The sequence below is a fragment of the Heterodontus francisci genome, chromosome 2, assembly GCF_036365525.1.
Source record: "Heterodontus francisci isolate sHetFra1 chromosome 2, sHetFra1.hap1, whole genome shotgun sequence".
Lineage (NCBI taxonomy): Eukaryota > Metazoa > Chordata > Chondrichthyes > Heterodontiformes > Heterodontidae > Heterodontus > Heterodontus francisci.
This window is the reverse complement of record NC_090372.1, coordinates 132998898-133024070: the sequence shown is the minus strand read 5'-3', so window position 1 is coordinate 133024070 and position 25173 is coordinate 132998898. Positions and strand designations below refer to the sequence as shown.

Sequence of the window (25173 nt, the reverse complement as noted above, 5' to 3'; positions counted from 1 at the left end):
CTCGCTGTACAATGTGTCCTTGGGGATCCTGCCATCTTCCATTGGACTCACATGGCCAAGCCATCTCAGGCGCCGCTGGTTCAGTAGGGTGTATATGCTGGGGATGTTGGCCACCTCGAGGATTTCTGCATTGGAGATACGGTCCTGCCACCTGATGCCAAGGATTTTCCAGAGGCAGCGAAGATGGAATGAATTGAGACGTCGCTCTTGGCTGACATACATTGTCCAGGCCTCGCTGCCCGAGAGCAAGGTACTGAGGACACAGGCTTGATACACTCGGACTTTTGTGTTCCGTGTCAGTGCGCCATTTTCCCACACTCTCTTGGCCAGTCTGGACATAACAGTGGAAGCCTTTCCCATGCGCTTGTTGATTTCTGCATCGAGAGACAGGTTACTGGTGATAGTTGAGCCTAGGTAGGTGAACTCTTGAACCACTTCCAGAGCGTGGTCGCTGATATTGATGGATGGAGCATTTCTGACATTCTGTCCCGTGATCGTTTTTTTGAGGCTGATGGTTAGGCCAAATTAGTTGCAGGCAGTCGCAATCCTGTCGATGAGTCTCTGCAGACACTCTTCAGTGTGGGATGTTAATGCAGCATTGTCAGTCAAGAGGAGTTCCCTGATGATGACCTTCCGTACTTTGGACTTCGCTCTTAGACGGGCAAGGTTGAACAACCTGCCATCTGATCGTGTGTGGAAGAAAATTCCTTCTTAAGACTTGAACGCATGTGAGAGCAGCAAGGAGAAGAAAATCCCAAACAGTGTAGATGCGAGAACACAGCCCTGTTTCACGCCACTCAGGATAGGAAATGGGTCTGTTGAGCTGGTGCTGTGCTGAATTGTGCTTTTCATATTGTCATGGAAAGAGGTGGTGATACTTAGTTTTTGTGGACATCAGATTTGCTAGTAGTCTGAAGAGACCACGTCTGCTGACGAGGTCAAAGGCTTTGGTGAGATCAATGAAAGCAACGTAGAGGGGCATCTGTTGTTCGTGGCATTTCTCCTGTAGCTGGTGAAGGGGGAACAGCATGTCAATGGTGGATCTCTCTGCTCGAAAGCCACACTGTGCCTTGGTAGACATGCTCAGCCAGCTTCTGGAGCCTGTTCAGAGCGACTCGAGCAAAGACTTTCCCCACTATGCTGAGCAGGGAGATTCCACGGTAGTTGTTGCAGTCACCGCGGTCACCCTTGTTCTTATAGAGGGTAATGATATTGGCATCGCGCATGTCCTGTGGTACTGCTTCCTCATCCCAGCACAGGCAAAGCAGTTCGTGGAGTGCTGAAAGTTATAGCAGGCTTAGCACTCTTGATTATTTCAGGGGTAATGCCGTACTTCCCAGGGGCTTTTCCACTGGCTAGAGAATCAATGGCATCACTGAGTTCCGATTTTGTTGGCTGTTTGTCCAGCTCATCCATGACTGGCAGAGGCTGGGCTGCATTGAGGGTGGTCTCAGTGACAACATTTTCCCTGGAGTACAGTTTTAGGTAGTGCTCCACCCAGCAGTCCATTTGCTTGTGTTGGTCAGTGATCGTGTCCCCTGATTTAGACATGAGGGCGAGCTTCCTGATGGTTCGCCCAAAAGCACTCTTAATGCCATCATACATTCCTCGGAGGTTTCCGGAGGCCAGCTGAAAACGTCTGCATAGGTGTTGTCAGTAGTCATTTGCGCAGCGCCTGGCTGTTCTTTGTGCAGCGTTTCCAGCTGCTTTAAGTGCTACGGATGTTAACTCGCTGGGGGCTTTTTTGTAGTTCAGCAGTGCAATGCGCTTTGTGGCTGTGACAGGTGCCAGCTCTTCAAAGTGAGATTGAAGCTCGTCTGCATTCTGCTTCACACGTTTGCCTAGGTGGTCATTGCTGAGTCATAGATGGCACCTCTAATGTGGGCCCACTTGGTCTTTGCATCCCCTGTAGGAGTGTTTTGAAGGGCTTTTTCAAGTGAATTTAGAAACTTATGTAACAGCTGTGGATAAGAAATTCTGCTAGTGTTGCGTGGGTGGCCCTTCTGCTTGGAGTGATGCAGCTTCTTTGGTTAGAGTCTAACCTTGCTGCACACCAGGGAGTGATCGGCGTCGCAATTGGCACTGTGGAAGCTGTGTGTGATTTGAACACTGTTTATAGAGGCTCGCCTTGTGATGAGGTCCAGCTGGTGCCAACGACATGACCTTGGGTGCCTCCAAGAAACCTGATGACCGGGTTTAGTATGAAAGAACGTGTTGGTGATGCAGAGGTTATGATAGGTACACAACTCAAGCAGTCTCTGTCCATTCTCATTCATCCTACCAATGCCATAGCGCCCAAGGCAGGAGGGCCATGAGTCATAGTCAGCCCCAACCCTGGCATTCAAGTCGCCCAGCAGGAACAAATGTTCAGTATTGGGAATGCTACTAATATTATGGAATTCCTCATAGAACTGGTCTTTAGCTTCAGGTGGGGAGCAGAGTGTTGGAGCATAGATGCTGAGTAGGTGTACTGGACCAGAGACTGTGAGCAGTCGGATGGACATTATGCATTCCGAGACATTTGAATGTGGCTCTGTCATGCTGAGCAAAGAGTTTCTGATGGTGAAGCCCACTCCATGCTGTCTTGGTTCTTCAGGATCCCTACCCTGCCAGAAGAAGGTGTAGTCTTGCTCTCTCAGAGATCCGCTCGAAGGGAGGCGTGTCTCCTGAAGTGCTGCAATGTCCACATTGAGTCTACTGAGCTCGTTGTTAATGATGGCGGTCTTCCAAGAATTGGTGATTTGTGTAAGGTATTCCAACAGGACAGGACACGTAGTTCTAACATTCCAGCTTGCAAAACGAAGGGCTGGTACCTTTTTTTTTGTCATGCTGTTTGGTGCAGTGTTATAGTCCACTTGTCGGGCAGTGACCCTGAGCTCCAAGCACCCATTGAAGCAGGTGGACTGTGACGGGACAAAACCTTACTGCCGGGGGCTGCCCGGTTTGAGGCAGGCGGTGGCTGACCGGTGAGATGCGGTGACCTCTCCCACTGACAAAGGTAACCCGTGGCGCCCAATCTCTACGCTAATTGAGCTAGACTTATAACCAGAATCTGCTGCCTTCGTGTGTTGTTTTGGTCACTGTGAGGTGACTATGGAGTGTCCTATCCATGGCGCATGCCTGGGTGGATGTATGGAAGTTGTGAGTCGCCCAAGCATCAAAACCCCCTGTCGGCCTTCCTGGTGGGGTCCAAAGGAGTGCAGAGCACGACGTTTGGCACCTGTATGGCTGCAGGAACTGTCGGAAACATGCCAAAGGTGACACATGACCGCCTTCGGGGTTCCGCTTTGGATTTTCTGTTGGGGTTTACTCCCTCAGCCTTGGTCTCGCCCGAGACGTCCATGAGGTAGTGGGGTTGTTCAGGCCCCTGCTCAGGGATAGGTGGATGCCGGGTGAAAGGCAGCCCGATCGCCCCTGAGGCGGTCGTCGAGGCTTAGGGCCTCAATCCAGCCTCGGTCGTCCTTCCGCCGTCACTGCTAGGAGTCGGGAAAGAAGCTCTACCGTCAGCTGGATGGCGACCACGAGCGCCTCTGATCTGCTCTTGTAGCCACGATATTTATGTGGCTACTCCAGAATCGTCTCCTTCTGTTAATTATTTAACCATCACCACCATTTACGATGATGTGGCGGGACTGCAGGACTTTGATCTGATCCATTTGTTGTAGGATTTCTTAAACTGCATGTTATAAATACAGCTAACATGCATGTAGCCCTGTGTTGTAACTTCACCAGGTTGGCACCTTTTTTTTATAGGTATTGCCTGGTGCTGTTCCTGGCATACTGTCCTATACTCCTCATTGAACCGGGCTTGGTCCCCTGGCTTGATGGTGATGTGATGGTAGTTTGAGAGAGAGTCCATGAGATTACAGATTGTTCTGGAATATCGTTCTGCTGCTGATGGCCCACAGTGCCTCATGGGTGCCCATTTAGAGTTGCTAGATTTGTCTTGAATCTGTCACATTTAGCACAGTGGTAGTGCCACACAACACAATGGAGTGTGTCCTCAGAGTGAAGGTTGGGTTTCATTGTCAAAGGACTGTGGCCAATCCGATTAGTTCTGTTGTGGACATGAAAAGCAGGATTATTTCTCAAGCAAAATGCAGTGAGTGGAGGATAGTTGCATGATGCAAGTTGTACACAAAATCAATCTTGAAGCAGTATGTGCAGAATGTTCAGTCTTAAAAGTACCCACGGCCAGCTGCCACAAGCTGTGCAGGCAGGCAGCAGGGATTTAAAAAAAAAAACCACAAGTTACTGCAGCACTGGTCACAAATCAGTTTAACCATCGTGTTCTAACTCTGATAATGTTATTTGTGACCATTTCATTCATTTCCAACTGGCACTATGGTGTTTACATTACCTCCTTCGAATTCTCTTGGGTATAGATGGCTTTCAAGGAGAGTGACAGAGCCTCAACTGGTTGTGAACCAAGCCATTGTACAGAGGCGATGATCAACCATCCTCTAAGGAAGAGGGATGAAGTCCTGCAGGCAGATTATAGGGAGCTAGGAAAGCAATTGAAAAGTAAGACTTCTAAGGTTGTAATCTATGGAATACTCCTGGCCATGCACTATTGAGTACAAGGGATAGTGTCGATGAATGTGTGGTTGAAGAGCTGGTACAGGAGCAAGGGCTGAATATTCCTGGGACATTTGAGACCGGTTTTGGAGGAGATGGGACCTATACAAGTCGGATGACTTGCACTTCAACAAGGCTGGGATGAGTAGCATGGTGGAGAGGTTTGCGAATGCTGTCTGAGAGGGTTCATATGAGTTTGGCACGGGGATGGGGAGCTGCGGGTAGATTCAGAAAAAAAGAGAAGGAAAGCTAGAAATCTTCTTTGGCCTCCTTGTCTCGAGAGACAATGGGTAAGTGCCTGGAGGTGGTCAGTGGTTTGTGAAGCAGCGCCTGGAGTGGCTATAAAGGCCAATTCTAGAGTGACAGACTCTTCCACAGGTGCTGCAGATAAAATTGGTTGTCGGGGCTGTTAGACAGTTGGCTCTCTCCTTGCGCTTCTGTCTTTTTTCCTGCCAACTGCTAAGACTCTTCGACTCGCCACACTTTAGCCCCGCCTTTATGGTTGCCCACCAGCTCTGGCGATCGCTGGCAACTGACTACCACGACTTGTGATCAATGTCACAGGACTTCATGTCGCGTTTGCAGACGTCTTTAAAGCGGAGACATGGACGGCTGGTTGGTCTGATACCAGTGACGAGCTCGCTGTACAATGTGTCCTTGGGGATCCTGCCATCTTCCATGCGGCTCACATGGCCAAGCCATCTCAGGCGCCGCTGGCTTAGTAGTGTGTATAAGCTGGGGATGTTGGCCGCCTCGAGGACTTCTGTGTTGGAGATACGGTCTTGCCACCTGATGCCAAGGATTCTCCGGAGGCAGCGAAGGTGGAATGAATTGAGACGTTGCTCTTGGCAGGAAATTAGTAAGCGGATAAGGAAGGCAGAGAAAACAAAGGCTAGAAAATAGACAGCAAAGTTGCTCAGTGAGTGATACTTGCATGCAAGGAGTTTAGTGAATCAGACAGATGAGTTGAGGGCAGAAATAAATACTTGAAGGAATGCTATAGCTTAAAGAAGAACAGGAATGGCAGCTCAACATTCCTGGCTGGACTGTTTTCAGAGGGGATAGAGAGCAGGAAAAAAAAGTCACAATATTGGTGAAGGAAGCAATCTCAGCTGTGAGCAGGGATGATATGCTCAAAGGATCATCAAATGAGGCCACATGGGACGAACAAAAAAAGGGACAGTTGCACTACTTAGAGTGTGCAATATACCCCGGAGCAACCAAAGGGAGATAGAAGAGCAAATATGTAGGCAAATTGCTGAGAAGTGCATAAAAAATAGGGCAGTAATAGATTTCCACACAGTTAAAACCATAGAAAAGTTACGTCACAGAGAGGCTATTCAGCCCATTGTGTCTGTGCTGGCTAAAAAGACTGGCCGTCCAATTTAATTCCACCTTTCAGCACCTGGTTGGTAGTCTTGCAGATTACAGCACCTCAGGTGTGGGTCCAGAATTCTTAAAATACATTCAAGAGACCTTTTTTTTTTAAACAAGTATATCACAAGCCTAGCAAGAGAAGGGCAGTGTTGGTCTTGGTTTTAGGGAATGAAGCTGGGCAGGTGATGTAAATCAGTGTCAAAGCGGGGTGGGGTGGTGGGGAGATGCATTTTCAAGGAGGAGAAGGGATGGTGGGGTTCCGAATAAATACGTTGCTGATAAGAAAAAGGGTGGGACTTCCAAATTTAGAGTTCCCTGGATGTTAAATGCCATAAGAGTAGGTTCAGCTGAAAATGGCAAGCTTATGTCAGATACTGAGAGCTCGGTACTACAGAAAGATGAGAGGAGTATAGGAAGTGCCGGGGTGAAATTAAAAAGGAAATTAGGAATGCAAAGAGGGCATGAAGAAAATAAGTAAAATCAAGGAAAACCCCAAAATATTTTATAAATACATAAGAGCAGGAGGATATCTAAGGATGAGTAGGGCCGATTAGAGACTAAAAAGGTAACTTCTGTGTGGAGGCAGAAGATGTGGGCATGGTTCTTCATAAATACTAGTCTGTCTTCACAAAACGGGGGGATGATGCAAACATTATCGTTGAGAAGGGTGATGTATTGAAAAGGACAAACATAGTAAGAGAGGACATATTAAAGGTGTTTAGCATCTTTGAAAATGAATAAATTGCCAGGTTTCAATAAAATGTATCCCAAGACTGTTGAGCAAGGGAGGAAACAGCAGCGGTTCTGTCATTTTCAAACCTCTTCCCGTTACAGGCGTAGTGTCAGAAGACTGCTAACGTTGTCCCATTGTTTACCCATTGTTTACCCATTGTTTGCACAGTTCCCGCTCAAAATTGTTGCAACCATGCAAAAGATTGAGGTGTTTCGAGCGCAAATTACAATTGGTGCAAATCAAATTTCTGCCATCTTTTGCACCAGTTTAAAAAAAGCACAGTGGTGGAAGCTGGCCCTGCCCCCACAACTGGTCATGCCTCCAGGATAAATTAATCACCATTGGGAGTTTCTCCTCATGGCACTTCCTTGTAGGTTTTCAAAGAAGTCCTAAAAATTAAGGTGGTTCTTTTGGGTGCGAGGACACTATTAAGCACCTTTTTAAAAGTTTTTAAAAAAAAATGTAATTTAAAAAATATATAAACTGAAACTCACATCTGCGCTTGTGATTCTGTATATTTTCCGTATTTAAAATTGTCACACTCTGGCGGATTGACACTGATTTAAAAATACTTTTTTTTTGTTAAACTGACTTCGGTATAAACCAATCTGCACCAACGTACTACTTGTCAATATATCAGAATATTTGAAGCTAAATTGTTTTTTTTTAACTTGTTAAAACCCTGCTTGATTGTTTTGGTTCATGGCAGATTTTGCATTTGTCTGTGACAGGAACTCCAGGAAAAATAGCACATCTCAAAACTAGCACAATTTGTGTCCTGATTGTGTGCAAAGTGGAAACTCTACCCTGTTGAACTTCTCCGAAAGGAAGAACTCTGTTTTATTTTTGTTTAAATATTTTATACAAGGTTAATGGAATGCCTATTTTGGGCAACCAGAAAAAGAACACTGGAGAATTTTTTAAAAGGACCCATTTCTGGCTGAGATGGGTTCTGTTACGAACCACCTGTCAGAGCTCCCAATCAAAATATACGATTCTGATTGTGGTGGGACCAACGCACTGTTAATTCAGTTCCGTCGTTCCACAGATTGGCTAACATATCATTTAAAACTTTCCATATTAAAGAAAGACCCAGCCAAATTGTACCATCTATTAACCCCCGAATGAGAGTAACCAAAACAGGTGTCTTTAAATCAATAAATTAACTCTTTAATTAAAAGAACTAAATTCTTAAACAGTGTGAACATTTAAAAATAGAAAAATTAGAGTTCTTGCAAAATTACAGTCCAATGTTGTTCGAAGTCCCTGTGGAATGTTGCTCGAAGTCCCCGCAGAATTCAACAGTTAATGACTCGCGAACACTTTCAATAGAATCAATCTGACTTTAGAGTTTTTGAGGGAAAGAAGATTCACAGTCTAACTTACCTTTCTTCAATTGAATTAACCAGAGATCTGTCTTTGCTTGATGTTTTTAGAATTTTGAGATGATAATCAGACTAAAATCTTCGTCCTTCAGTTGAAATGGTTGCGAGCTCTCTTTTTTCAGGTGTGCTCATCACAGCTGTGTCCTCTGTGTCTTCTGTCTGTGTTCAAACCGTCTTAAAATTCAGTTTGAACAGGCAGTTAGTAACAAATGTATCGCATCAGGCTCACTCCCAGTGGCTGTTTCCATGGTATCGAGAATGCACCCTTTGAATCACAGTCGCCAAATGGCTGTTTCTAAGGCAACGAAAATGCACCTTCCTAAAACTCCTAAGGCTTGCCTGCTCTTAAAGCAATACTGATCCCTTGCAAGCCTTAAAGGCAAACCACACATCCAGGAAAAAAAAACTACAGGACCATGACAGTTCAGCATATCACCAGGATGCTGCTCATATAAGAAATAAGTTGTCTTTTAAGATGAGGATTGCCTTCATCTGAGGACTCCGCTGCCATCATGATTTCAGAATTTAAAAACATCTCCTCCTGTTCTACCACTCGGTGATTTCCAAATTGCGGTGCTGTGTGGGTTAGAAGAGCACTTCTGCCATGGGGAGTCTGGGTTGCAATCTTTTCCAGTCCAAGGGCTGGGAACAAAAGAGGGTTAGACTAGGAGGTAAATTTTGTACTTTAGTGGACTTGTTCATCACCAAATGAGAGTTTAAAACCTTACAAAACTGACAACCTCCACATCTCAAGGCAAAGTAGTACATGCAGAACATAACCTGAAGTGATTTTTTTTTTTTAACTTTCACATGCAAAATATAAGTGCACCACTGTTGTATAAAATGCCACAGGTGGGTCTCAAGACTGATCCTTTTAAGCCTGTTCGCCATTCAGTAAGATTGTGGCAGATCTTCACAAGCTGTATTTTTCCGGTTGATCCCCAGATTCCTTTTGGCTCCAAACATCTATTGATCTCAGCCTTGTATATATTCAATGACTGAGCACAGCCCTCTGGTGTAGAGTGTTACAAAGATTCACAGCCCTTTAAATGAAGAAATTTGTCCTACTTTCAAACCTAAATGGCTGACCCCTTATCCGAAAACGATGCCCCCAGTTCTAGACTCTCCAGCCATGACAAACAGTCTCAGCATCTACCCTGTTAAGATCTGCACTTTACATTTTATCGAGATCACCACCTTTATTTTTAGAACATTAGAACATTACAGCGCAGTACAGGCCCTTCGGCCCTCGATGTTGCGCCGACCTGTGAAACGATCTGACCTACACTATTCCATTTTCATCCATATGTCTATCCAATGACCACTTAAATGCCCTTAAAGTTGGCGAGTCTACTACTGTTGCAGGCAGGGCGTTCCACGCCCCTACTACTCTGAGTAAAGAAACTACCTCTGACATCTGTCCTATATCTATCACCCCTCAACTTAAAGCTATGTCCCCTCGTGTTTGCATCACCATCCGAGGAAAAAGACTCACTATCCACCCTATCTAACCCTCTGATTATATTATATGTCCCTATTAAGTCACCTCTCCTCCTCCTTCTCTCCAACGAAAACAACCTCAAGTCCCTCAGCCTTTCCTCGTAACACCTTCCCTCCATACCAGGCAACATCCTAGTAAATCTCCTCTGCACCCTTTCCAAAGCTTCCACATCCTTCCTATAATGCGGTGACCAGAACTGCACGCAATACTCCAGGTGCGGCCTCACCAGAGTTTTGTGGCTCCGAAACTCGATCCCCCTACTAATAAAAGCTAACACACCATGTGTCTTCTTAACAGCCCTATTAACCTGGGTAGCAACTTTCAGGGATTTATGTACCTGGACACCAAGATCTCTCTGCTCATCTACACTACCAAGAATCTTCCCATTAGCCCAGTACTCTGCATTCCTGTTACTCCTTCCAAAGTGAATCACCTCACACCTTTCCACATTAAACTCCATTTCCCATCTCTCAGCCCAGCTCTGCAGCCTATCTATGTCCCTCTGTAACCTACAACATCCTTCGGCACTATCCACAACTCCACCGACCTTCATGTCATCCGCAAATTTACTAACCCACCCTTCTACACCCTCATCCAGGTCATTTATAAAAATGACACAGCAGTGGCCCCAAAACAGATCCTTGCGGTACACCACTAGAAACTAAACTCCAGGATGAACATTTGCCATCAACCACCACCCTCTGTCTTCTTTCAGCTAGCCAATTTCTGATCCAAAGCTCTAAATCACCTTCAACCCCATACTTGTGTATTTTCTGCAATAGCCTACCGTGGGGAACCTTATCAAACGCCTTACTGAAATCCATATACACCACATCCACTGCTTTAGCCTCATCCACCTGTTTGGTCACCTTCTCGAAAAACTCAATAAGGTTTATGAGGCACGACCTACCCGTCACAAAACCGTGCTGACTATCGCTAATGAACTTATTCTTTTCAAGATGATTATAAATCCTATCTCTTATAACCTTTTCCAACATTTTACCCACAACCGAAGTAAGGCTCACAGGTCTATAATTACCAGGGCTGTCTCTACTCCCCTTCTTGAACAAGGGGACAACATTTGCTATCCTCCAGTCTTCCGGCACTATTCCTGTCGACAATGACGACATAAAGATCAAGGACAAAGGCTCTGCAATCTCCTCCCTGGCTTCCCAGAGAATCCTTGGATAAATCTCATCTGGCCCAGGGGACTTATCTATTTTCACACTTTCCAAAATTGCTAACACCTCCTCCTTGTGAACCTCAATCCCATCTAGCCTAGTAGGCTGTATCTCAGTAATCTCCTTGACAACATTTTCTTTCTCTACTGTAAATACTGACGAAAAATATTCATTTAACGCTTCCCCTATCTCCTCTGATTCCACACACAACTTCCCACTACTATCCTTGATTGGCCCTAATCTAACTCTAGTCATTCTTTTATTCCTGATATACCCATAGAAAGCCTTGGGGTTTTCCTTGATCCTATCCGCCAATGACTTCTCGTGTCCTCTCCTTGCTCTTCTTAGCTCTCCCTTTAGATCCTTCCTGGCTAGCTTGTAACTCTCAAGCGCCCTAACTGAGCCTTCACGTCTCATCCTAACATAAGCCTTCTTCCTCTTGACAAGCGCTTCAACTTCTTTAGTAAACCACGGCTCCCTCACTCGACAACTTGCTTCCTGCCTGACAGGTACATACTTATCAAGGACACGCAGTAGCTGCTCCTTGAATAAGCTCCACATTTCGATTGTGCCCATCCCCTGCAGTTTCCTTCCCCATCCTACGCATCCTAAATCTTGCCTAATCACATCATAATTTCCTTTCCCCCAGCTATAATTCTTGCCCTGCGGTATATTCCTGTCCCTGCCCATCGCTAAGGTAAACCTAACCGAATTGTGATCACTATCACCAAAGTGCTCACCTACATCTAAATCTAACACCTGGCCGGGTTCGTTACCCAGTACCAAATTCAATGTGGCATCGCCCCTGGTTGGCCTGTCTACATACTGTGTCAGAAAACCCTCCTGCACACACTGACCAGTCTAAAGTACTCGAACTATAGTATTTCCAGTCAATATTTGGAAAGTTAAAGTCCCCCATAACAACTGCCCTGTTACACTCGCTCCTGTCGAGAATCATCTTCGCTATCCTTTCCGCTACATCTCTGGAACTATTCGGAGGTCTATAGAAAACTCCCAACAGGATGACCTCTCCCCTCCTGTTTCTAACCTCGGCCCATACTACCTCAGTAGACGAGTCCTCAAACGTCCTTTCTGCCGCCGTAATACTCTCCTTGATTAACAATGCCACACCCCCCGCTCTTTTACCATCTTCTCTGTTCTTACTGAAACATCTACATCCCGGAACTTGCAACATCCATTCCTGTCCCTGCTCTACCCATGTCTCCGAAATGGCCACAACATCGAGATCCCAGGTACCAACCCATGCTGCAAGCTCACCCACCTTATTCCGGATGCTCCTGGCGTTGAAGTAGACACACTTTAAACCAGGTTCTTGCTTGCCAGTGCCCTCTTGCGTCCTTGTAACCTTATCCCTGACCTCACTACTCTCAACATCCTATGCACTGGAACTACAATTTAGGTTCCCATTCCCCTGCTGAATTAGTTTAAACCCCCCCCGAAGAGCACTAGCAAATCTCTTTTTCCCCCCCCCCCAGGATATTGGTACCCCTCTGGTGCAGGTGAAGACCATCCTGTTTGTAGAGGTCCCACCTACCCCAGAAAGAGCCCCAATTATCCAGGAAACCAAAACCCTCCCTCCTACACCATCCCTGCAGCCACGTGTTCAACTCCTCTCTCTCCCTATTCCTCGCTTCGCTAGCATGTGGCACGGGCAACAACACAGATAACAACTCTGTTTGTTCTCGCTCTAAGCTTCCACCCTAGCTCCCTGAATTTCTGCCTTAAATCCCCATCTCTCTTCCTACCTATGTCGTTGGTGCCTATGTGGACCACGACTTGGGGCTGCTCCCCCTCCCCCTCCCCCTTAAGGATTCCAAAAACACGATCCGAGACATCACGAACCCTGGCACCTGGGAGGCAACACACCAACCGTGAGTCTCTCTCGTTCCCACAGAACCTCCTATCTGTTCCCCTAACTATGGAGTCCCCAATGACTAATGCTCTGCTCCTCTTCCCCCTTCCTTTCTGAGCAACAGGGACAGACTCTGTGCCAGAGACCTGTACCCCATTGCTTACTCCTGGTAAGTCGTCCCCCGCAACAGTATCCAAAACGGTATACCTGTTGTTGAGGGAAACGGCCACAGGGGATCCCTGCACTGCCTGCTGGTTCCCTCTCCTTCCCCTGACGAACCTCTTATGCTTCTAAACTTGATCTCTCCTTTCATTCCAGGAATCAATCCAGTGAACCATTGTTGTACCTCCTCTCGGGCAAGTGTTTTGTTCCTTGGGTGAGGAGATCAAAACTGTACTTTGGCACACTAAAGCCCTGTACAATTGCAGCAAGACTTACTTACTTTTGTACAGCAATCCCTTTGCAATAAAAGGTCAACATACCATCTGCTTTCCTAATTCATCGCCAGGGTACACTTGCACTGGCTTCTTCTGCTCCTGCCCTGTCACCTATATCCCCCATGGATCTAACCTTGGCCCCCTCCTGTTTCTCATCTACATGCTGCCTCTCGGTGACATCATCGAAAGCACAGCCATTAGCTTTCACACATACGCTGACAACACCCAGCTCTTCCTCATTGTCATCTTTCTTGACTCCTCCACTGTCAGTAGATGATCAGACTGCTTATCCGACATCCAGTACTGGATGTGCAAAGTTTTCTCCAATTAAATATTGGGACGACTGAAGCCATTTTTTGGTCCCTGCTCCAAACTCAATCAGTTGTCAGGAAACAGGTTAAACCAGACTGCTCGCAACTGTGGGTCATATCTGACCTCGAGATAAATTTCCATCCACACTTGCACCATTGCTATTTCCACATCTATAACATCACCTGACTTTGCCCATGCCTCAGCTCATCTGCTGAAACCCTCATTCATGTATTTGTTACTTCCAGACTTGACTATTCCAGCACACCCTGGCTGGTGTCCCACATTCTACCTTCCGTAAACTTGAGGTTGTAGTCATAACGGCACAGAAAAAGCCATTCGGCCCATTGAGTCCATGCCGGCTCTCCGTAGAGCAATCCATTCATTCCCACTCTCCACTCTCATAGTCATAGCCCTGCAAGTTTATTTCCCTCGAGTTAGTCATACAGCACAGAAACGGGCCCTTCAGCCCATCATGTCTGTGCCGGCCATCAAGCACCTACCTATTCTAATCCCATTTTCCAGCACTTGGCCCGTAGCCTTGTATATTATGGCGCTTCAAGTGCTCATCTAAATACTTCTTAAATGTTGTGAGGGTTCCTGCCTCTACCACCTCTTCAGGCAGTGCATTCCAGATTCCAACCACCCTCTGGGTGAAAAAACCTTTCCTCAAATCCGCTCTAAACCTCCTGCCCCTTACCTTAAATCTATGCCCCCTGGTTATTGACCCCTCCGCTAAGGGAAAAAGTTTCTTCCTATCTAATCTATAAATGCCCTTCATAATTTTGTATACCTCAATCATGTCCCCCCTCAGCCTTCTCTGCTCTAAGGAAAACAACCCTAGCCTATCCAGTCTCTCTTCATAGCTGAAATGCTCCAGCCCAGGCAACATCCTAATGAATCTCCTCTGCACCCTGTCCAGTGCAAACCCACCCTTCCTACAGTGTGGTGCCCAGAACTGTACACAGTACTCCAGCTGTGGCCCAACTAGCATTTTATACAGCTCCATCATAACCTCCCTGCTCTTATATTCTATGCCTCGGCTAATAAAGGCAAGTATCCCATATGCCTTCCTAACCACATTATCTACCTGTGCTGCTGCCTTCTGTGGACAAGAACACCAAGGTCCCTCTGACCCTCTGTACTTCCTAGGGTGCTAACATCCATTGTATATTCCCTTGCCTTGTTAGTCCTCCCAAAATGCATTACCTCACACTTCTCAGGATTAAATTCCATTGCAACTGCTCCGCTCATCTTACCAGCCCATCTATATCGTCCTGTAATCTAAGGCTTTCCTCCTTGCTATTTACAACACTACCAATTTTCATGTCATCCGCGAATTTACTGATCATACCTCCTATATTCACATCTAAATCATTCATGTACATTTCAAACAGCAAGGGTCCTAGCACCAATCCCTGCGGTACACCACTGGTCGCAGGCTTCCACTCGCAGAAACAACCCTTGACAATCACCCTCTGCCTCCTGCCACTAAGCCAATTTTGGATCCAATTTGCCAAATTGCCCTGGATCCCTTGGGCTCTTACCACCTTGACCAATCTCCCATGCGGGACCTTATCAAAAGCCTTACTGAAGTCCATATAGACTACATCAACTGCTTTACCCTCATATGCACATCTCGTCACCACCTCGAAAAATTCAATCAAGGTTAGGTCGACATGATCTCCTGACAAAGCCATGCTGACTATCGATGATTAATCCCTGCCTCTCCACGTGGAGATTAATCCTGTCCCTCAGAATTTTTTCCAATAGTTTCCCAACCACTGATGTTGGACTCATCAGCCTGTAATTACTTGGTTTATCCCTACTATCCTTCTTGAATAATGGTACCACATTCGCTGTCCTCCAGTCCTCTGGTACCTCTCCTGTGGCCAGAGAGGATTTGAAAATTTGTGTCAGAGCCCCTGCTATCTCCTCCCTTGCCTCACACAACAGCCTGGGATACATCTCATCTGGGCCTGGGGATTTATCCACTTTTAAGCCCGCTAATACTTCCTCCCTTTCAATACTAGTATGTTCAAGTATATCACAAGCCCCCTCCCTGATCTCTAGACCTACATCGTCCTTCTCCATAGTGAACACAGATGAAAAGTAATCATTTAAGCCTCACCTATATCCTCCAGCTCCACACATGCATTGCCAGTTTGGTCCCTGATGGGCCCTACTCTTTCCCTACTTATCCTCTTGCCCTTAATATACTTATAAAATGTCTTAGGATTTTCCTTTAACTTGCCCGCCAGTGTTTTTTCATGCCCCTCTTCGCTCTCCTAATTACATTTTTAAGTATCTCCCTACACTTTCTATACTCCTCTGGGGCCTCTGCTGTTTTCAGCACTCTGAATTTGCCATAAGCTGCCTTTTTGTTCCTGATCCAATCCTGTATATCCCTTGACATCCAGGGTTCCCTGGACTTGTTGGTCCTACCCTTCACCTTAACGGGCACATGTTGGCTCTGAACTCTCACTATTTCCTCTTTGACTCCCACTGTTCTGATGTACACTTTCCTACACGTAGCTGCTCCCAGTCCACTTTGGCCAGATCCTGTTTTATCAGGCTGAAATCGCCTTCCCCCAATTCCGTATCTCTATTTCCGGTTTGTCTTTGTCCTTTTCCATAACTACCTTAAATCAAGTGGTGATGCAATTTCCTTTTGAAATCATTAATCATCTCCACTTTCACCACCCTGGCAGGCAGCAAGTACCAGGTCATTACCACTCACTGTTTTTTTTAAAAAAAAGTTCTTCCTCCCATCCCCCTGTACCTCCTTGCTCAAAACCTTAAATCTGTGTCCCCCTAGTCCTGTACCACCAACTAATGGTAACACCTTCTCTGTCTCTCTCTAAATCTGTTGTCATTTTGTACACCTCCATTAAATCTCCCCTCAACCTCCTTTGCTCCAAGGAGAGCAACCCTGGCTTCTCCAACCTAACCTTGTAGCTAAAATCCCTCATCCTTGGAACCACTCTGGTAAAGCTACTTTGCACCCTCTCAAGGACTCTCTCATCCTTCCTGAAGTGTGGTGATCAGAACTGGACATCATACTCTAGTTGTGGCCTAACCAGAGCTTTTATAAATGTTCAGCATAACCTCCCTTCTTTTGTACTCAGTACCTCAATTTATGAAGCCCAAAATCCCACATGCTTTGCTAACTACTCTCAATATGTCCTGCCACCTTCAAATACCTATGCACAGGTACCCCCCAGGTCCCTCTGTTCCTGTATGCTTTTTGGAACTGTAATTTAGTCTATATTGCTTCTCCCTGTCCTTTCTGCCAAAATCCATCACCTCACACCTCTCTGTATAAAATTCTATCTGCCACTTGTCTGCCCATTCTGCTAGCCTATCTGTCCTGTTGCATTCAATTGATATCCTCACTGTTTGTCACACCTCCAAGTTTGGTATGAGCAAATCTTGAAATTTTACTGTATTCCAATATCCAAGACTTTTATTTATTTTATTTATTTGTGTGTCTGTGTATGAGTGGTCCTTGTCCTCATCTTCAACCCAACCAGCCTCCACATTAAATGCATCATCCTCTGCCATTTCCAGCACAATGCCAGCACCAAGCACATCTTACCTTCTATCCCCTTTCAGCATTCCGAAGGGATCATTCCCATCTCTCCTTAATCAGCCCCTCCCCTTCCCATGGTACCTTCCCATTCAAGCGCAGGCGATGCAACAACTGCCCCTTAAAATCCACCCTTCTCACCATTCAGAGCACCAAGCACTCCTTCCAGTTAAAACAACAATTTACTCTTTGTTTCAATTTAGCATACTGTATTCATTTGCTTATGATGCAGTCTCCTCTACATTGTGGAGACCAAACTCAGATCGGGTGATTGCTTTGCAAAACACCCCCCATTTAGTCCGCAAGCATGACCCTGAGCTTCTGGTGGCCTGTAATTTTATTTCTCTGCTCCCAGTCCAACCTTTCTGTCTTCTGCCTCCTATACTATTGCAGTGAAGCTCGAGGAACAGCACCTCATCATTTGATTAGGCACTTTACAGCTTTCTGGACTTAACATTGCATTCAGTGATTTCAGATCATAACCACTGTTCCCATTATTTAGGTTTTTTTTGTTTTTGGATGGCAGCTGTTGATGCTTTACCCATTTACACCACCTCTAGACACACCTTTGTTTCTTCAATCTAAGCAGAAAATTCCAGAAATACTCCGCTGGTCTGACAGCATCTGTGGAGAGAAACAAAATGAACATTTCAGGTCGATGACTCTTTGTCAGAATTTCAGATTTCTGGCATCCGCAGTGCTTTGCTCTTATTTTTGTTTTTTACTTGTCCCTTTATCCCAGCCCCTTTTACCTTGCACCATCATCCCTTTGTCATTTAATGTCTTCTGCCTTCCACCCTATCACAGACCTTCCCTTTTGTTCTTCTCCCACCCCCCTGTTTTGCCCTGCCTCTACTTGTTTAAAACATTTTACATCTCGGTTTTGTTGAACAGTCATTGACCTGAAACGTTAAATCTGTTTCACAGATGCTGCCTGATCTGTGTTTCCAGTATTTTCTGTTCTTGATTTCCAGCATCCGCAATATTTTGCTTTTGTTAATTTGTGACATTGTTATGACCACATGCTAAATAGAAAAGACTACCCTTAGCTCTTACTACAACATCTTGTATTTATATAGCAACTTCAAAGTAATAAAACGTCCCAAGCACTTCACAGGAACGTTATGAAGCAAAAATTGATACTGAGCTGCATATTGCAATATTAGGCCAGGTGTCCAAAGACTTGGTCAAAGAGGTTGGTTTTAAGGAGCCAGTGTAAGTCGGCGAGGACAATGGTGATGGGTGAACATGGCTTGGTGCAAGTAAAGACACAAGAGTTTTGGGGATGACTTCAAGTTTACATCGCGTAGAATATGGGAGGCTGGCCGGGAGCCTGTTGGAACAGTCTAGCCGCAACAGAGGCACGGAGGAGGGTTTCAGCAGCAGATGAGCTAAGGCAGTGTGGAGTTGGGCAATGTTAAGCAGGTGGAAATAAGCAATTTTAGTGATGGCGCAGATATGTGGTTGGAAGCTCATCTCAGGGTCATATATGACACCAAGATTGCGCGCAGTCTGATTCAACCTCAAGACAGTTGCCAGGGAGAGGGATGGAATCAGTAGCTAGGGAGTGGAGTTTGTAGTGTGGGCCAAAAGCGCTGGCTTTGGTGTTCTCAGTCCTGGATGTTGGACATACTGTCTGATTTAACAACAGTGGAGAGGTGGCGATGAGGTACATTTGGGTGTCATCGGTATACACGTGAAAACCTACTGTTTTCTGATGATCATAAGGGGCAGCATGAAGATGATAAATAGGGCGCAAGTTTAGATCCTTGGGGGATACCAGAGATAACAATGCAAGAGCAGGAAGAGAAGCCATTGCAAGTGGTTCTCTGGTTGCGATTAGATAGATAAGAATGGAACCAGGTGAGAGCAGTACCTCCCAGCTGGACAATGGTGGAGAGGCTTTGGAGCAGGATTGTGTAGGAAAACTGTCAAAGGATGCAGACAGGTCAAGAAGGACAAGGAGGGATAGTTTACTTGTGTCACAGTCATACAGGATGTCAGTTGTGACATTCAGAGTCATTTTGGTACTGTGACAGAGGCAATATACTATTTAGCTTCTCTGCTTGAGAAGGAAATTTTTAACATTTTCCGATGCGTGCTCATGTAATTTCCCAGAACCTTTTGTAGTGACCTACTTTATTCATGGAATCTGTGATTCTGGCAAATTTGCATTTATTGCCCATCCCTAGTTATTCTTGGTTGGTGGTGAGACACCACCTTAAACCACTGTAGTTTTGGTACCAATGGTGCTGGATGGGAATTTCAATTTTGCCCATTTTTCTTAACATTGATCTTTTTTGGATGCTACTTGATCTATTTGTTTTTGGCTGTGTTTCCTGACAACGCAACCACTAGGTGGCGGAATACTGGCACATGCGCAAATGCAGCCTGTTCCTCATCACCCCTCGCGGCCCGCCGTGCGGTGAAGAACGATCGAACGTTGGACTGAATGGCCGAGAGGAGGGAAGCGGTGGGGCCTAGAGCTAGCATTTGGAAGGATGGGAGGTTGGTAGGAAGTGGGAAGTGAGCGGCCGGAGAGCAGGTTGGGGGCGGTGGGGGGAATCGGGGAGCGAGCGACTGGAGAGTAGGGTGGCGGTGGGGAGCGAGTGCCTGGAAGGCGGGTGGGGTGGGGGAGCGAGCAGCCTGGAGCGTGTGGCCGAGGGGGGGTTAGTGTTTTCCTGCACATGCGCCAGTTAGTACTGGCAAGATACAGGCTGCACATGCGCAGCGTCGCACTGAGCGCAGGAGACCCTTTGTGCATGTGCGCAGCTTGGAGCGCTCTGATGATGTCAGTGGGCTGCTGCGTTGTCAGGATTCACTTTGTTTTTCACCTCAGCGTAAAGCTTGGTTATAAAGTGAAATTTAATATCTTTTTCTATTGTATGAACTCTATAGGACTCGGGGCTGCAGCCAAGTAGTCGAATCGATATATAATTTGAGACTTGATCCTCGTCAAAATTCTCACGTGCAGCTTTATGAAATGCCTTCAAAAAAAGTCCAAATAAATTTCTATGTATTTGCTCTCCGTGGTTAATTTTATGACTTATCCCAAAACAAATCTATCAGATAACTGAGCTGTTAACTGTTACTTCTAAATCAATCCTCATTTCTTTTTATGCCCACTCTTTTCTTTAGGTAAACATGGAATAATAATTGTGGGATATTTTAACTACCCCCAAATAAACTGTTAGGTTGGAAAAAGGTTAGAGGAATTAAATTTTTAGAAGTTGTGCAGGGCCCCTTTATTACTCAGTATGTAAATGTTTGAGAGAGCGAACACTGTTGGATCTAGTAATGGGAAATGTGCAAGTTAAGTCAACATGTGACTCGAGATGAGGTAACAGTTTTCCCAAAGTCCTGCTGCCTTTGGCCTTTGTATTGGTAGAGGTCATGGGAGTCTGCAGTACTGTTGTAAGCTAGGTGAGCTGCAGCATTGCATTCAGTAGATAGTACGTACTGCAACCACGTTGTGTCAGCGGTGGGCAGTAGAGATATTAAGTCCAAAGGCAAGGATTCCAATCAGTAGGATATTTTTGTCCTGGATAGTGTCTGGTTTCTCGGATTGCTGCAGCTGCAGCCATCCAGGTGAGTATTCTATCGTCTTCCTGACTTGAGCCCTATAGATTTTATAGGTTTGAGCGGGTCAGGGGTGGGTAGTCACTAGTTGCTAAGAACCAAGGTTCTGCCCTTCTCTTGTAGCCATGACGTTGATTGTCTGGTAAGCTGCTATTGAATGATGTACTTCACACTAAATTCAAGAGTTGCATGGAAAGTGAAACATTTACATGCCTGCTGAGTGTCAGCATGAAACCATTTTTCCTGGTTTTTAAGAATAGCTGTTCCTTGAACAAAAATTTCAACCCATTCATCCTGACCTTGTGCTCATCTCCGATAAGCAGATAGTGTATTTTTGAACCATTTGCATGGTCAAAAGTTAACATTATCCTTGTAGCCAAATCATTACTGTAAAGAAGTATAAATTCACAATGTTGTCTGTTTCGACAGGTGACTCCCTGATTCATTCCATTTCCTTCAAAATTACCAGATTCTAAATATTGCTGTACGACGTGGATGTCATTTATGTGGGAAATTTAGTTGAAGAGAGAAATCAACATGGCTTTGGCTGGCTGTCCAGACTCGTTTCTGCACCATCCTTACTATCAGGTTGGGCCATTACTTATTTATATTTGTCAGTGTAATATTTTATTCTATACCCTCTTAACTAATGAATGTATAAATAATCGTGGATAATGGCTACCTAATCTTAGCTCTGTTAATTGCTAGTCATCAGAGCCTGTGGAAACGCCCACTTGTGATTCAAAAATTACTGAAGTTGTGATTTCAAGAGAAGCTCTGCAAATTTTTTCATAACTTAAAGCACTTGAGTTCAAAATTTATCCTGGTCATTTAGTTGAGCCCCCTTTAGTGAACCTTTCCCTTTTTGAAGGTATAGTGCCGAACATTCCAAATAGTATCTCCGTGTAGTTCTAAGATTTGAACAAGTTGAGAGAAGTGTAGGGAAACATCTGGACAACAGCGGTCACAACATAAGGTTTAAGATAAAGATTAAGAAGGACATAAAATAAGGCAAAGTCCACAGTAATAAATTGGAGAAAGCTGATTTCAAAGGAAAGAACTGAAAAAATTCAGCACAAATAGATATAAAACAGCAGTAGAAAGCATTTACAATTGTGATGAGTCCAGGAGAGAGACATCCCATGAAAAAGCAAGAACAAACTAGCCAGTAATGCATACTATGGATGAGCAAAGAAATGTAGGTAAAGTTGAAACTGAAGAAACATGCATACACGAAGTGCATAGATAATAAAGGAGAGAATTACAAAACGAATATGAAAATGTTGGGGGGGGGAAAAAGTCAAATAAACAATTAGGAAAGCAAAGAGAAACAATGAAATTAAACTATCAAGGAGTATAAATGTATTCTACAGACATACAACCCTCTCCTGATCATTTTTCAGACCACTAAGGAATGCACCTGATAACCTCACAGGTAATTGGAGAAATACCAGGAATTAAATACTGAGACAAAGTAATTATTTACCGGGGAGACTAACATAGTGGACATGGCATTAAAAGAGAACAAAACACATATGATGACATTTAAGATAGAAAGCAGGGTGATAATTGATAGATAAATCCTATCTAAAGACGATAAAACTACTCATCTGTTGGATTGCATCCTTACGTTAAAAGAAGTTTGGGTGGACAGTGAATGTGATTCCTATAAAGGCGAGATGGAACAAGTCCAGGGAGCTATAGACCAATTAGCTTAACGTTGGTAGGAAAGATGGATGAAATTCTTACTCAAAGATGTAATAGAATATCTAAAAGCTGATTGTAATAGTCAACATGCATTCCAGAAGTGATGGGGGCGTCTAGGACAGGGGGACATGATCTTTAAATCATCAGACCATTCAGGAGAGAAGTTAGGAAATGCTACTTTACACAGAGTGATATAACTGTGAAACACACTCCTACAAAAGGCAGACAATACTAGCTCAATACATTTTAAATCTATTATCAATAGCTTTTCAATTCTAAGGTTTTAAGGGATATGGAACCAAAGCAGGTAAATGGAGTTAGGATACAGACCAACCATGATCTCATGGAATGGTGAAAGATCTTTGAGCAGCTGCATGTCCTACTCCTGTTCCTATATTCCTCTAACTGTTGGCTGGAGCATAATATTTCAGTTTTGAAATGTTGAATACATTGAATATACAGTGGGAAAACTTTCAACAAAAAGTACTTCCCATAACTTCACCAGTAGTCATCAGATCTGATTGGTTCAGTTTCCAGACTGATTGTCATGTTATTCAGAAATGCTAATCAGTGTATTTTACATATTTGCATTCTGTACTATAATTATGAAACTGAAGATAAATCATACGAACATACGAATTAGGAGCAGGAGTAGGCCAGTCGGCCCCTCGAGCCTGCTCAGTTATTCAATAAGATCATGGCTGATCTGATTGTAACCTCAACTCCACATTCCCACCTACCCTCAATAACTTTTTATCCCCTTGCTTATCAAGAATTTATCTACCTCTGCCTTAAAAATATTTAACGACTCTGCTTCCCCTTTTGAGGAAGAGAGTTCCAAAGACTCTCAACCCTCAGAGAGAAAACTGTTTCTCCCCACCTGTCTTAAATGGGCGACCCCTTATTTTTAAACAGTGAACTCTAGTTCTAGATTCTCCCACAAGAGAAAAGATCCTTTCCACATTCACCCTATCAAGACCCCTCTGAATCTTATGTGTTTCATTCAAGTCGTCTCTTACCTTTCAAAACGCCAGCAGATGCAAGCCTAGCCTGTCCAACCTTTCCTCATAAGACAAACTGTCTATTCCAGGTATTAGTCGAGTAAACCTTCTCTGAACTGCTTCCAACGCATTTACATCCTTTGGTAGTACAGAACTTGCGTATTGCTGAAAATAGAGACGTGTTGTCGAAGCTTTTCATCTTGCACTCATCAGGACAATCAGTAAGAATATCAATGTAAGGGAAAACAACAACTTATACTGTATGAGAAGAGAGTGCTGATTGGTTGGCAAGTGAATTCTGATTAGTAGAGGCATTGCCATGGAGAATGCACCAGTTTATGGTGACTGACAGTTAACTGCCAAGGTTTGTTTGAAATTTAAACCAGGCAGCTTGACACTCTGGTCAAAGCATTTCCCTGAGGAATGAACCAACAAATGGCTGTCGCTTATTCGCAATGTTCATACATGTTCTTTCTGTCTGCAAAGAACAGGGCCCTGTGTATTAATATATGTAGCTTCCAGTACGCACAAATGTGCCACACTGCGAGCTTTACTGACTATCTTAAATTAGTTGTCAGCGTAATTCTTGGCACACAGGATTATTTAACAAATATTGTCCAATCGAGGAGTCACATATACTGGTGGACACTGTATTTTAGAGCATGGCTACCCGACCTAATCCCGACGGGACCCATCGACGTGTCTGGTCCGGGTCGGGTGTCTCTTCCGGGTCCGGCATTCGGGCTCGGGTCGGGCCAGGCCGGACACACTCTACCACTCCGGTAAGTGGCTCCAATGTTAATGTACATTTTGGACTAGAAAGGTTGTTTAGTTACAGTTTTTTTAAGCTTGTGCAGATAAGTAACGAAGTGAAAAACGGAAGGTAGGTTAACTGATGGTCAGGTCGAGCGCAGGGAAAAATGAAAGGACTCTGGCTGGTTCGGGCTCGGGTCGGATGTGCTTCTGTCGGGTTCGAGTCGGGTTTCATTTGCAGACCCTTGCCGGCCTTTACTGTGTTTTGAGTTTTGCAAGCATGGGCTGGTTGGGTAGGGCCTGTACATTGCCCTTTGTGAACAGCGGAAGGGACGTATTGTTACAATCTGCCAGTTTTTGGGACATATGGCTTATATACCTAGCATCACACTGGCATTGAAATTCATATATCACATTACTTATTTGTGTGATTTTTTTTTTTTTATAGGCAGGACATCTTTTTGGCTTGATGACAGCATCCTGTTAGTGGCGAACACCACACGTGTTGCGACTGCATAGTAGCAGTGTGAAACAGTTAGCTTCCCTGTTGCTCAAATTTTTGGGGTACATTACCCTTCTAGGGTAATTTGAGGTAGACTGTGCACTTTTCAGGGTTGAAAATTACGGCCTTAGGCCCGTTCATCAGTTTGTGCGATATACAGTGAGAAATGATCTGTTCAGAGTAGCCATTGTCTCACAGGTTGTCTTTGATTTGCCATATTTCAGTATCAGGCTTGCATGGTGAGCAAATGGCTCAGGCCCTATGTACGAGATTGCCGATAAGGCCGCTGTTCGCAACGGGCAAGGTACAGCCTGCACCCAACCAGCTCGTGCTTACAAAACTCAAAACACAGTGTCCAACATTAGATGTGATTCCGCGATTGGGCAACATTTGCTAAATAATCCTCAGTGTGCTAAGAATTATGCTGACAACCAATTTAAGATTGTCAGCAGGGCTTGCAGTATGGCGCAGTTGCGTGTACTGGAAGCTACATCTATTAATACACAAGGCCCTGTTCTTTGTAGACAGAAAGAACATGTACAAACATTGCACTTGTTTCAGCTAAACAAAATAAGTGACAGCCATTCACTGGTTCATTCCTCAGGGCAACGCCTTGACCAATCAGAGTCAAGCGACTTGGTTTAAATTTCAAACAAAGTTTGGCAGTT

General features: G+C 44.8%; 1 protein-coding gene across 10 annotated transcripts in view; it reads left to right on the top strand.

Moving 5' to 3' along the window:
- The window catches only part of grb10b (growth factor receptor-bound protein 10b), a 272599-nt gene that overhangs the window by 39142 nt on the left and 208284 nt on the right, over positions 1–25173 (top strand). For 5 of the 10 annotated variants that reach the window (XM_068010950.1, XM_068010957.1, XM_068010974.1 and 2 more), the window contains exon 2: positions 20972–21130. The exons of 2 other annotated variants lie outside the window; for them this stretch is intronic. Coding sequence is in view for 4 of the 8 variants with exons in the window: in XM_068010974.1 (XP_067867075.1) it covers positions 21080–21130 (51 nt within the window). In the remaining 4 variants the exon portion in view is untranslated. The remainder of the gene's footprint in view (positions 1–20971; positions 21131–25173) is intronic. 3 more of the 10 variants (XM_068010990.1, XM_068011000.1, XM_068010981.1) reach the window with 1 other exon arrangement.